The 13588-nt window shown below is 42.1% G+C and overlaps 1 protein-coding gene across 1 annotated transcript in view; it reads left to right on the top strand.

Moving 5' to 3' along the window:
* The window catches only part of SRPRB (SRP receptor subunit beta), a 115195-nt gene extending 102978 nt beyond the window's left edge, over positions 1–12217 (top strand). The window contains exon 7 of the mRNA XM_069213585.1: positions 11460–12217. Within this exon, the coding sequence (XP_069069686.1) occupies positions 11460–11676 (217 nt within the window). The 3' untranslated portion in view covers positions 11677–12217. The remainder of the gene's footprint in view (positions 1–11459) is intronic.
* Positions 12218–13588: the final 1371 nt, after the last annotated feature.

Genomic DNA, 13588 nt, shown 5'->3' with positions numbered 1-13588 from the left:
AGCAGCAATTTTCACTTACAATAGACAAGGGCCAGGTAATTCTTCCCAATTTTACATCACTTCATTTCTCAGCCTGGCTTCCGAGTTGAATGAATGCATGCAGTTAAATATCTTTGAAGGCTGCAGAGAGATCCTTTTCAAAGCCAGTAATGATACCACTAATCACGCATAGAAGCTCAAGTGAAAGTATTTCTGCCTCTGGTGGCGGGATTACCAGCCCTAAAACAGATTTGACCAGATCTACAACAGGTAAAGTCTAGCTTACTCATCTATCAAAGTGCATTTAGCAGCAATATCTCAATTTCGTAGGTCAAGCAAACCATCCTCTCAATGGTCAGCTAGGGTAATCAAATGATTTCTCAAAGGCCTTTTCAGGGTGTTTCCTTCTGTAAGAGACCCTTCCGCCTTCTTGGCATCTCAGTATTGTACTAAGTCAGTTAATGAAGGCTCTTCTTGAGACCATCCATAAAACAGACTTAAAGTACCTCACATGGAAGACAGCAGTATTAACGGCAAAAACATCAGTGAGACGAATTAGTGACATTGAAATATTCCAATCCAGCAGATATACTGGGTGGCAACATGGTTCAGCGTGCACACTTTTAAACTGCATTAGTGCCTGGAATCCTCACACAAGAGTGATGCAGCTGTGGGACGAGTAGTGTTGCACCATCTACTCCAATAAGATTAACCATTTCTGTTTCCCACTATCTGCTACAACATTAATGTTGCTATTCGTAATTGCTAACTATTCTGATTGAAGCATGTGAATCTATGAAAGATCCAATACTGGAGAAGAAAATAAGTTAATTACTTGTAAATGTAGTTTTCCTGTATTGGTATCTTTCATAGATTCACATGCGACCCACCCACCTCCTCATAGAGGCTCCCCTTATTGCTATTGTCTAGTACGTCACACTTGAGCTGGAAATTCTGAGGGGGGCTGGAGCCTCTGTGGTGAGCGTTCTAAAGGGTGCTGGACCTTGGATTGGAATCCAGCGACCCCCCCCCCCACCCCCCAATGAATCATTACTGAAAGCTGGGGACCTAATATGTCAATATTATTAAATTTTGTGAGCAGTCACGGACCAAACATTAACCTCTATGGTGTTTTTTTTCACTATTGCTTTCTATGGTACCATGGGCCTCCCACTTCAGCAGGGAATGATTTAAGCCAGTGGTTTCCAACCTGTGGTCTGGGGACCCCTGGGGGTCCGTGAGGCCTCCTCAGGTGGTCCGTGACTGCTCACAAAATTTAATAATATTGACATATTAGGTCCCCAGCTTTCAGTAATGATTCATTGGGGGGTGGGGGGGGTCGCTGGATTCCAATAATGATTCTTTTGGGGGGGGTCCACAGGTTCCAGTACAGATCATGTGGGGTTCCACAGAAGTCAAAAGATTGGGAACCACTGATTTAAACATGTGAATATATGAAAGATACCAGTGTTGGAGAACTATACAGTTCCAAGTAAGTAACTTATTTTCTTATGTCAAGAAGGGAAAGGGTTCAGAACGTGATTAACACCCCAAAGATGTGAGTACCTAAGTTCAGTAGGTCTATATAATCTAATACCTGCAAGACGTTAACAAATGAGGTGTGTTCCCAGGCTGTGAAGCCTTAATAGAAGGGGTGTCCTACTTAAATGGTTGAACTAAAGGCATTTATTGTCCTGTAGGCTAAACAACCCCCTGGTGAGCTCTGTCAGAAAATGAGCTATGTGGATAAGGTTCAAACTCCTTGGATCTACATCTTTTTCCAAACACCATCTGGAAAAGTTTTTTCTAAGCAGAGTTATACCTGCTGTTTGTGCTATCCGCCTTGGCTGTGTTGATAAAGGCAACAACCCGTCTCTTAACAACAGGGCTGACCTTAATTCTCCACGCCATCAGCCATAGTGACTTTATAGAATCAATGTGTATGATTGCCTCTTTGTATTGATCTGAATATTTGGATGATGATGAGAAGGATTAAAAAAGCCCAGGAAAGTTCCTGAAGAACTGGAAACTACATAGGCGGTCTCCACACAGGAGTTTCCAGGACACCCCACTGCCTGATTTGCACTTCCAGTGTCTCACTCATGGCGAAGGAGGTAAACACATAACTGAGTCCTCCGCCAGTCCTGAAGGCTTGCCTCTAGGTCCAGTCTCCATCTAAAAAGTTTGTCGGCTGTCAGGTCAGACAAAACGCAAAGATCCACTTTGCAATATCTCCACCAGTCCATCAGAAGTCTGAACACTACTGGATCCAGTATCAGTTTGCTTGAGTCCATCAGAATAAGGGTTTCAATCTGCTTCTAGGTTTCTGATTCATAGGAGGTATTCCACCCTCACTTAAATATTAATCTTGTTCCAGAAATGTCTGGTGGCGTTGCTGAGGGTCTGGATCTGTTACCGCCTAGGTAGTTCATGTTCCAGGTCCCCATTTGGTCAAGTATCCCATCCTGGTGTCTTCAGAATATCGAATTAGATCCAAGTATGTAATACGGAGATGTAAGGCTTTCAACCTCTAAAAGGCTGAATAATGCTAGTGCCCTTGGGGATGACTTGGATAGAGGATAAAAGAAGTTGACCAATTTTGGTTAAAACGAGGAGCAAATTTCTTTCCTTGAGCAAATCCTTCTGCAATACCCTTTTGATATTGTCCATTTATGTTGCTGAGACTGGCAGAGATTGACTGCTTCCAAGTCCACAGTGAACCATAGGAAGATGATTGAATGAATCAGTGGCTGCTTGTCTTTCTCAGCATTCATCATGAATCCTAAATTTGGCATGTCTCCAGTTGGAGTCCAGATGTTCCTGACACCAGTCCATAAGAAGAGTGTTGTTGAGGTAGATCGAGTCTTAGGCTTCTTATGCTGAAGAACTTCACCACTGTATGCAGAAGTTTAGTGAAGCACCACAGGGCCAGAGAAAGCCCAAAGGGGAGTATGTTGAATTTGAAGACCTAGTCTTGTCAGCTGATCTTCAGGTCCCATTGTTGAGGCTTTAAAATCTTAACCATGAGGTATGCATCCTTCAAGTCTACAGAAATCATTTAGTCCCCCAGTCAAGGTATTTCTCACAACACATTTGCTGCCATTTCAAAATGTACAGCAGCAACCAGCCGCTCGTTAAATTCTCTAAATTTTATTATGAAGTGAAGTCTCTTGTCTTTATAGACAGAGGTTGCTGAAGAAACCCTGTGGGGGAAGAGTGGTGTGGTGTGGCTATGGCCTCTTTGATCGCCACTTCCTGAGCCTCTGAGTCTACAAGTGTGAATTCCTGTTGAGCAATACCTTTTGTGGGGAGTCTTTACTCCTATCTTGGGGATCCATAGAACTCTATCTGGAAACCCAGGACAGTTTGAAGGACGCACACATACTTTGATACTTGCTGCCATGCTGTTAAATGTCTTGGTAGTCTACCACCCCAACATTGTGTGGAAAAAAGTATATTTACTTGTAAATTCTCTGGGTCCTGTGGCAGTTCCTTTGTAGTCTTAGCTGCCGCTGCCCCATATTCATCTGGTGGAAACAAACCTCTAAAAACTTTCCTTGGTCCCAAAATATGTTGTTCCTGAACCCCCTGGTTTTCCTGGAACTCTGCATTTGGGAAAGCTGGAAGAGTGTTCCCTGCCATGACGGGCCACTCGAAAGATTTTCAGGCCAAAGACCTTAGTGATTGGGCAGAAAGTCTACTAGATGCCAGGGAATTAAAAAAATATATATATATATTGGGGTGGTGGCTACCAACCAGTATGGGCCTGGTTATGCCCCCACCTCAACTGAAGGGGGTAACAGTCTTTCAGCTCTCCCCCGCACTCTAAAACATCTTATCCCACAGCAAGCAAGAAGACATTTGATTATTTTGGGTTTTAGTTTTACATTTGGGCCATGAGAGCTTGGCTTGCTCTCAAAATCGTCCCACTTGGAATGGTGAGGGCTGCACTTTATGGACTTTGGGATGCTGCCATGTAGAAAAATCCACAAGACCTAGACACATCTGAAAACTAAACATCTGGGTGATTCCAGGTGGTGTGTTTCACATGCACCCCACACCATTTTTGTACCCGCAATCCCCTGCAAACCTTTCACTTTGCTGGAAATCACACATTTTTCCCACGTTTTTGTGATGGAACCTTCCGGAATCTGCAGGAATCCACAAAATTCCTACCACCCAGCATTGTCTCATCTATACCGATAAAAATTGTGCTGCACTTGTCAGCCTAAAAATGTTTTTTTTGCAACCTGCCCTTTTGGACCCCCTTTGTTCCCCCCTCAATATCGACATGTTTTTTGCTCTTCCCTTTCACAAGCACTTGGCCAACCTACACAAATGAGGTATCATTTTTACCGGGAGACTGAGGGGAACATTGGGTGGTATGAAATGTGTCCCAGTGCGGTGATCCCACACAGAAATGTGGTCAAAATGTTTTTTTTTTCTTTTTTTTTTCTTTTAGCTAAATTTGAGGTTTGCTGACGATTCTGGGTAAGAAAACATTGGGGGATCCACGCAAGTCACACCTCACTGGACTCCCTCTGGTGTCTAGTTTTCAGAAATGTGTGCGTTCGGTAGGTTTCCCTAAAGCTGCTGAGCCCAGGACCATAAACGCAGGTCCCCCCCTGCAAAAACAGGTAGTTTTGTATTTGATAATTTTGATGTGTCCACGTTGTGTTTTGGGCCATTTCCTTTCGTGGGCGCTAGGCCTACCCGCACGAGTGAGGTACCATTTTAATCAGGAGACTTGGGGGAACGCTGTGTGGAAGGGAATTTGTGGCTCCTCTCAGATTCCAGGACTTTGTCACCGAAATGAGAGGGGAAAAGTGTTTTTTTGGCCAGATTTCGAGTTTTGCAAAGGATTCTGGGTAACAGAACCTGGTCAAAGCCCCACAAGTCACCCCATCATGGATACCCCAAGGTGTCTAGTTTAGTTTTCAAAACTGCGCAGGTTTGCTAGGTTCCCTAGGTTCCGGCTGAGCTAGAGGCCAAAATCCACAGCTAGGCACTTTGCAAAAAACAGCTCTGTTTTCTTTTTGAAAATGTGATGTGTCCACGTTGTGTTTTGGGGCATTTCCTGTTGCGGGTGCTAGGCCTATCCACGCAAGTGAGGTACCATTTTTATCGGGAGACGTGGGGGAACACAGAATAGCAAAAGAAGTGTTATTGCCCCTTGCCTTTATCTACATTTTTTCCTACTAAATGTAAGACAGTGTGTAAAAAAGTTGTCCATTTGAGAAATGCCCTGTAATTCATATGCTAGTATGGGCACCCCGGATTTCAGAGATGTGCAAATAACCACTGCCTATCAACACCTTATCTTGTGGCCATTTTGGAAATACGAAGGTTTTTTGATACCTATTTTTCACTTTTTATATTTCAACAAATGATTTGCTGTATACCCGGTATAGAATAAAAACCCCTTGCAAGGTGCAGCTCATTTGACTCTGGGTACCTAGGGTTCTTGATGAACCTACAAGCCCTATATATCCCCGCAACCAGAAGAGTCCAGTAGACGTAACGGTATATTGCTTTCAAAAATCTGACATCGCAGGAAAAAATTAGAGTAAAGCGTGGAGAGAATGGCTGTTTTTTTTTACCTCAATTTCAATATTTTTTTATTTCAGCTGTTATTTTCTGTAGGAAACACTTGTAGGATCTTCACAAATGACCACTTGCTGAATTCAGATTTGTCTACTTTTCAGAAATGTTTAGCTTTCTGGGGTCCAGCATTGTTTTCTCACCCATTTCGGTCACTAACTGGAAGGAGGCTGAAAGCACAAAAAATAGTAAAAATGGGGTATGTCCCACTAAAATGTCGAAATTGTATTGAAAAATGGGGTTTTCCAATTCAAGCCTGCCTGTTCCTGAGAGCTGGGAAGATGGTGATCTTGCCACCGCAAACCCTTTGTTGATGCCATTTTCAGGGGGAAAACCACGAGCCGCCTTCTGCAGCCCTTTTTTCCCCATTTAAACAAAAAAAAAATCATTGTATTTTGGCTAATTTCTTGGTCTCCTTCAGGGGAACCCACAAAGTCTGGGTACCTCTAGAATCCCTAGGATGTTGGAAAAAAAAGGATGCAAATTTGGCGTGGGTAGCTTATGTGAACAAAGTGTTATGAGGGCCTAAGCGCGAACTGCCCCAAAAAGCCAAAAAAAGGCTCGGCAAAGGAGGGGACAAGGCCTGGCAGCAAAGGGGTTAAGTAGCCAGAGCAAAATTAGCATTTCCTCTGAAACAATAGTAGCCTTGAGCTCATCCTGTAAGAATGCCTGGTGAAATCGGAGCCCTGCGTCTTTTTCTCTTCTGCTATTTCTAAAATTTTGGTGAGAGGTCCTCTGAAGTACAGAAGCTTGTCCTGGCAGGAATACCCTGGACAGCTGGGACCAGGCTCTACAACAGACCCATCAGAGTCGTCTGTGGTGGCCTCATCTGCCATGTCGCTATCGAAGAGAAGATCACATGGTCTGTTATCCTTCCCAGGAGTAGGGGACCTAGGATGTGAACAGATCTTGTATTAGCATCTTTCAGGCTTTCAGAGGGCATAGTGATGAGGCTGGGACTCCTCCCTTTTGTGCTTTGCCTTGCCTTCTCTTTGGTTAGAAGCTCCTAGCACCAACCAGGGTTCAGAGGTTTCGATGACCTGTGGAGTGACTTTCTTTGGGCGGAGGGGTTCAGGGTGGTTTGCAGCCCAGAGGAACAGCTGTCTTCCCAGTGGTTCAAAAGACTCAGTGACTCTCCTTTAAACAGATGAGTCAGTGACCTCTGGGAGATCCTCTTCGATGGGTTAAATGATCTCCCTCTGGAACAGCTTGTGGAATGACTGCTCAGACATGGAGATCTGAGTTGATTATCACAGATTTTAGGAGATACATGTGAAGAGAGCATCCTAAAACCCTTTCTTTTAGTGGATAGGCTTTTGCTGGGGGGGTACAGAAATAATATATGCAGCTGCTTTACAAGATCCTGCCCAGAGAGTGTCACAGTGGGAAGCCGTGGGCCAAGTTAGACTGGTGTGCTGTTATTTTTCGTATTAATCTTTGACAACTAGTGCAGTGCCTTTCTGACAAGCTGCAGCCAGGGAAAGATATCTGAAGCACTTAGCTTGGTGCCGCCTCCTGGCATACCGCAGCATATGCAACTCCTTGGTCCAAACCACTCGGGGGTTGGTTCCTGAAGCACAGAGCAGGCTAGGCGCTGCAAACTAGAAGGGCAGCAACCCAAATTACAAAATTGATGAGACATTAACGCAAACACATTTTAAAATTACACAGATAATAAAGCAAACACACCACACCTAGAGCGGTATAAAAAGGCCTGCCAATTATCTGTAAAGAGGACAGGAAGAAAAGAGGAGGACAAATTATGGAAATGGGTTATGATAAACTGAGTTCTGTGATTGATCAATTTCGTAATCTTTGACATATTTCTGGTGCTCATGGGAAATGTAGTTTGTTTTTCGTTGATGCCATGTTTTTATTGTCCTTCTTCGAAGTGCTGGAGAAGGAATCAAATACAGTTGAATGCATAATTTTCGCCTCGGTTCTTACCTAGAATTTGAATTAAATGAACAGATGGATGGCCAACAAAAATGATAGATTGTAACAGTACACACACATTGTTGCCACTTCCGTTGTGTGGGTCATTTCTTTAAGTAACATATCTCCAGCTGATTGGTCTGGTGACAGTCCAGAAAAGGCATACTGAAACATTGACTGGAAAAAAGGGTCAATTTCAGTAGGAATCAAGCATTTACCTGTAGAACATTTAGAGCTAGAGTTTGTTATAGTACGATATACTGTTTGTGCTATGAAATGCAGGGAATTTAGATGAATGCAGAAGTCTTATGTTCTTCGCAATTAAATTCCAGTCCACATTTATCATCACTGTTCTCTTTATAAATATAACACATGCCTCATTTCTTCTCCTTTTTGAGAATCTCTATGTATCTGCTTGGCAGCCACCGTGAAGAATCAACTTCAGCTATAGCCCTAACTGTTCATGTAATATTAATAACAGATTCCCTCCGAAGTCATTCTTACTGCTGCAATACAGGAAGCCATATTAGTTTTAGCACACTAAATAGAGCCTTTGTCAGAAATTAGCATAAGCAAACATTCCTGTAGTGATTAACCAATAATTTAGGTACCCAAAGAAATTAAAGGAAACTATATTGCTGGTTGAAACATGCGCAGACTTATCCCTACACTGTGATCCTTGCAGGAACTCATGCACCCCATGATGCTCTCTACTGTGGTCCCGAACCTCTGATACGGAGTATAGAGCTTTGAGCCAAAATGCTAGTGGAAAGAAGGGTGAAGCATGAGAATGTGACTTGAACTAGAATTGATTTGTGGCACAGTCCTAGACTGGTCAGCTTTGACTTGACGTTCTGCCAGTTGCTTGGACCTGCAGCATGTCACCAAAGTACTATTAAGACCCACGAGAGTCCGAGCAAACCAAACTGCCCAAATGCTGAACAGTGCAAATAGTGCAAGTTTCAGCATAGACACCGGAGAACACACAACTAGTTATTATAGAAGGCATTGGAAGAACAACCACCCTTTAACGTATCATATTCTTGCTGTCTTTAGTGTTTCCCGACAGTTAGTCTTGTACAGTTTCAGAGGTTAGGGTGTGCTGTTGGCTGCACAGTGTTACATCACAGTGAAAGCTGTTAGCATACTTGTTAGTCATACATGAGTGCGAACATATAGTTCGGTCACTGCCTTGTCTGCACATACGGATGTTAGGAGACAGCGATATCCAATTGTGTTGCCTTCTGTTTTGGAAAAATAGGATGTCAGAGGGGGTCTAGTCCACAGAACTTTTATACTCTAGCCTGTTTCTTTGTTCTTTGATCTATACAAAGCAACAATGTTTTTGAGGCGGTGCTAGTACAACAGAAATCTTTAGAGGCTCTAGGTCAGTAGCAATGCACAGCTAATTTAGGAGGCTAAGGAAGGATTGAGCATAGTCCGTTCTAATCGGTTTTCGGGCGATCTTGCAAACTAGTTGGATACAGAATAAAATATTATCCCACGCCCAGGTTCAGGTGCCTACTAGATTTGGGGAAGACCACAAAATGTTGTTGTACTGCAGAAGGTCCACACAGCCTCTCCCAAAATCATAATTAAATACCTCAGTCTTGCATAAAAAGTATGGAATCTTGCGGGAAAATTGCAACTCTAGCAACCGTCTTGAGTTGCTCATCCTGTGTGATGGATCTCTGAACACCTTTGCAGCAAAATTCAATAAACAACTTGGTTAATGGTAAGTTTTGGTTTCATATGCTTACGAGACAGTAGTGTATTTTTAGAAACCCCTTGGAAAAAAGCACACTGAAATAAGTTTTTGGTTACGAAACAGAAATAAAGTGCAGGAGTAAATTCTGTTTTCTTAGCTGGTTAGACTTAATGTATGTTAGAATAAATCTTTGATATTAACTGAACAAACCACAGATAAGTTACATTATGGTTTAACAAAAAAAACAACTGAAATTGGACAGTTTAGGTTAGCCGAGAAAACCATATGCTACCCGTACTGCTCCTCCCCTTAAATATGATGCCACAGATGGCTTAAAAATGACATTGATAAGATCATATACCATCTCACTAGTGATATTATCGAATGCATCACTGTTTGCATTCTCTTCTTGACTGAGGGAAAGTTATAGAGATGTTTTAGTCTGTTTTAGTCTGTGGAATAGGCCTTGGGTCCAAATTGCAACTGGGTGCAAAGCCTGGCTGAAGGCAATACCCTGACCTCAATCCATGCTGTGCATCATTGAAGGACATGTACAATAAGTATTTCCCGACATGGTTGGGTGTGAGACCTGACCAAAGAACACACCCTATGCGCACGGCTTTTGGGAAGCGTGCTCTTTGTTTTTTCCTAGCAAAATTTCAGCCCTTGCCCTCCATCCCCACTATGCTATCAAATCAATTCCCATAACACATGAATTAATGTAATTTACAATTGGATATTTACACACAGGCTGAGCAGAGGACTAGGCCATTGTACAGACCTTGCACTCAACCCTGTAGCATACTGCTCTGCACAGTGCAATATGTTCACATTTGGGCTGGGTACAGAATGTAGCTACAGGTGAGAGTTATATCGATAGATAGCAGTACACAACACTCCAACAGTAAATAATTTATGCAAACAAAGAATCATATTTCCAAAGTAATTACATTGATGCGGTCAGTGGTGAAGTGATTCTTTTTTACTAGTGGTGTCCTAGATTGTCATTTGTGATGCCTTCTTTGGCATTATTGTTGAAACCTTGAGCTTTGCATTACATTTCGAACTAGGATTTGCTCAACTAGCTATAACCCTCCAGTTTCAAAGGGTTTGATTTAGGTTTTGTTCATAATGATTATCTCAATAAATGTTTTTTTCCCAGTGGTGAAAAAGAATGTGTAATGTGTTCCCAGATTCTGCAGATGAGCAGCTGTGATGATCTATGATGAAAAATAGTTAATTTCACTGCTTCTCAATTTAAGTCTTGCGAAGTACTTTTAAGAGGAAGTGAGCAGATAATGTTGATTGTGCACGATTGGTATATAGAAGATGTTATGAACTAAAACCTAGTTCACTTCCTAATCATGAAAAATCTGTCTAACACTCAATTTACTGATGCACTGTGAACACTTGATTGTCAAGTGTTGCCCTTAGATTAAAATTTTGTGAAACTCTGAAACGGGAATAGTTTCATGACCCTTTATCTTCGTAAGCGCTGCTTACCATCCATGTGTTTGCCACCTTTTTCCCTAACGTTGCATGGCATGTGTAAAGGTCAAACAGCCCTTCCTTTTATTTGCTTTGTGTGCTGGTTCCCAGGCCCAAGAGAATGATGGTGCGAGGGTCTTGTATACAATTGTATTTTGATTTGTATCCATGTGTTTAATTGTCCTCTCAACGTAACTTGCATTCAGCACTAATGTTGGAGGACTTGGTCTCCAAATCTTATGTGCAGAGTTTGTGTCAGAGTAGACATTTCTTCAGCTCCTAAATCCGAAAAGCCATTTGACGGGATTTGTATTCCTCTTAGCTTTCAATACTTACAATGCTTTCTTTCCTCCTCAGACCATTCGTTCTCTTTCTTTTCCTTTCTTAATATTTGCCCTCTGTTCCACCTTTTTCTCCTCACCTTTCACACTTCTCCATCCTTTCGATGTTAACTATCTACGATAGTTTTCCTTATCGTAAGGCAATGTTATGGCAACATAACAGGTGGGTCTAGTTCTAACGGGCTGCTACTCTTGTGTGGAACCAAGCCCAGTCCTAGCTCCTGCCTCTCGCCCTCCTTGGGTTCTGAAGGATGAAATTTCATCTTCCATTTCTCCTTCCCTCCTTTCTCAGCACACCACACAAACATTGCACAGCTACGAGTAGACACAACTACAAGATGGAATTGCTTCTAGCAGTGGGATGAACATTGCTGGATATTAATGTTTGTCCTCTTTTTCTCCAACAGCAACACATTGCGTGTTACTCGTAGTGCTGCCCTTAGCAGCTTGGACAGCTCAACCACAGATGGAGTCGCTCAGCTTGGGAAGAAAGGCAAGGAGTTCGATTTTTCACAGTTGCCTATGAAGGTAGAATTCTTGGAGTGCAGTTGTAGGGACAGTAAAGAGGAGGAGGGGGGCGCCAACCTTGTCAGTCTGGAAAAGTGGCTTGTGAAAATCGCTTGATAACTATCCAGCTGGATGAACATCCTTGGACATTGCAGAAAGAGAAGGGAGAAGACAAATATCGAAGATTTGTTGTACATTTATTGGGTGTTGGTTGGTCCCCTTGTGAGCAGGCTTATTGGATGATGTAAGATGACTTTAGCATTGGCATTGTGGATCTGGCTTGCTTCATTTCCAGACCTTTTGCTTGTGTGCCTAGGAAAAGCACTGCTAACACTTATTGGGATTTTATTTTTTTAAGTACTGTTTCATTGCCACTGGACAGGTGGCATTACGCATCTCATTTTTACTGCCTTGCTAAACTTAATTATGTAGAGTTTGATATTACAATTCTTCACCTGGTTTGAACAGTTCTACAGTTCATGTACAGTGGAAGTTCATAAATGTCGGCATTTCTGTGGACTTTACTTTGGCACACCCCAAGGAGTACTTGAGTGTTGATGCTCTTCTGCACCGCAACGTTTCGGGCATTTATCTTTTGAACTTGAAATACAACTTTTAAATGCTCAGTAGAAAATAAATAATGCATTTGTAAAACCCATTGCACTTGTCCAGACTGGTATGATTTAATGATGTGATTCATATAACTTGCTTCCTCCAGAACACATGGTTTATGCTTGCGTTTCCAGCTCACAACATATACCAAAAAGGTGTGTTTCCACAATGTTATCAAGTTGGCCAATCTCCATAGTCGTTCCCTAGGATGTTTTCGAAGTCTGACATTACTGTCACTACACACTTCAGGAACTTTCCTGGCAAAATATGGATGCTCCCTGGCGCCCATTTCCAAAAAGTAATTTACATTTTTTTCCTTTGCTTAGAACACTTTTGGAGAAACATTGCGTCTATCATTGACAGTGACAGGACCTTTCAATTATTTATTCCTTTGTTTGATTTTAATGGAATTGCTTAATACAGGTTTAAACCATATTATGAAGTGGGTCATAATGATCCCTTCATTGTTGCAACCATGACAGTTTAACTACCAGTGCAGCACAACTGTGTTCATATGAGGGCTGTCCGTACTCTAGTATTGTTCTCAACGGCAATATTACAAACAAAATCATAAACTGCTTCTTCCTGGTCTCTTAAATAAGATATAGGCCGCCAAGTTGTTTATCACATTGTATGTCTATCTCATAAAAACACTGATGACCAGATTATGCTTTTGCAGTTTGTTCTCTTCAGCTGCTGTGAGTGACTGATTAGTTTCCAAGTGCTATGTCCATAGTGGAAACACGGGCATTGTTAATGTTGTAAAGATTGGTTCAATGAGATTTTTTTCCACTTGTGATTATGAATGGGTGGGTATAGAGCAAGTCAAGTGTTGGTCATTCGTGTGCTTCTGTTCAACAACTACAATTTGCAGCTTGTGCTCTGAACTAAATTAGAAGTCCTTCTTTCCTGAAGAGACTGACTGGTTAGAATTTGGAAGTATGTATCTCTCTTCTTGAAAAGGCTGACGAGGATGAGTCAGGCTGCAATTTTACCAGTGATCAGGGATTGGTATGAAAAAACATCTTCCCTGTTGACCAAGCCTAGGTGAGTGAAAGATCTGAGTGCCGCACGAAACAAGGATCAGAATGTAGATAAGTGCCGTCGAGAAATATGTGAGGCTGGACTGTGACCACTTGGAGAGTGATGGAGAGGTTTCCAGATATTTCAGAAATGGTATGAACAGCATATATCCTCTCTTACCACATACCGGAATTCAGATTGGGTTTTGTTAGAGGTTATTTCACAAAGGGGCTTTTTTAGATTCCATTTGAGATTTTGAGGCAGTTACATGCCTGGATGTGAGTTTTACATTGCTGCTTCCAGCGTTTCCTGTATACAGATAAAAAAAAAAACCTTAATGCAGAAATGAAACACTAGAAAAAAAAAACCTATGGCTTAAATATGAATGAATGAG

This window comes from Pleurodeles waltl, chromosome 11 (genome assembly GCF_031143425.1).
Source record: "Pleurodeles waltl isolate 20211129_DDA chromosome 11, aPleWal1.hap1.20221129, whole genome shotgun sequence".
In the NCBI taxonomy this organism is placed as follows: Eukaryota; Metazoa; Chordata; class Amphibia; order Caudata; family Salamandridae; genus Pleurodeles; species Pleurodeles waltl.
This window is presented reverse-complemented; position numbering and strand designations above follow the sequence as displayed.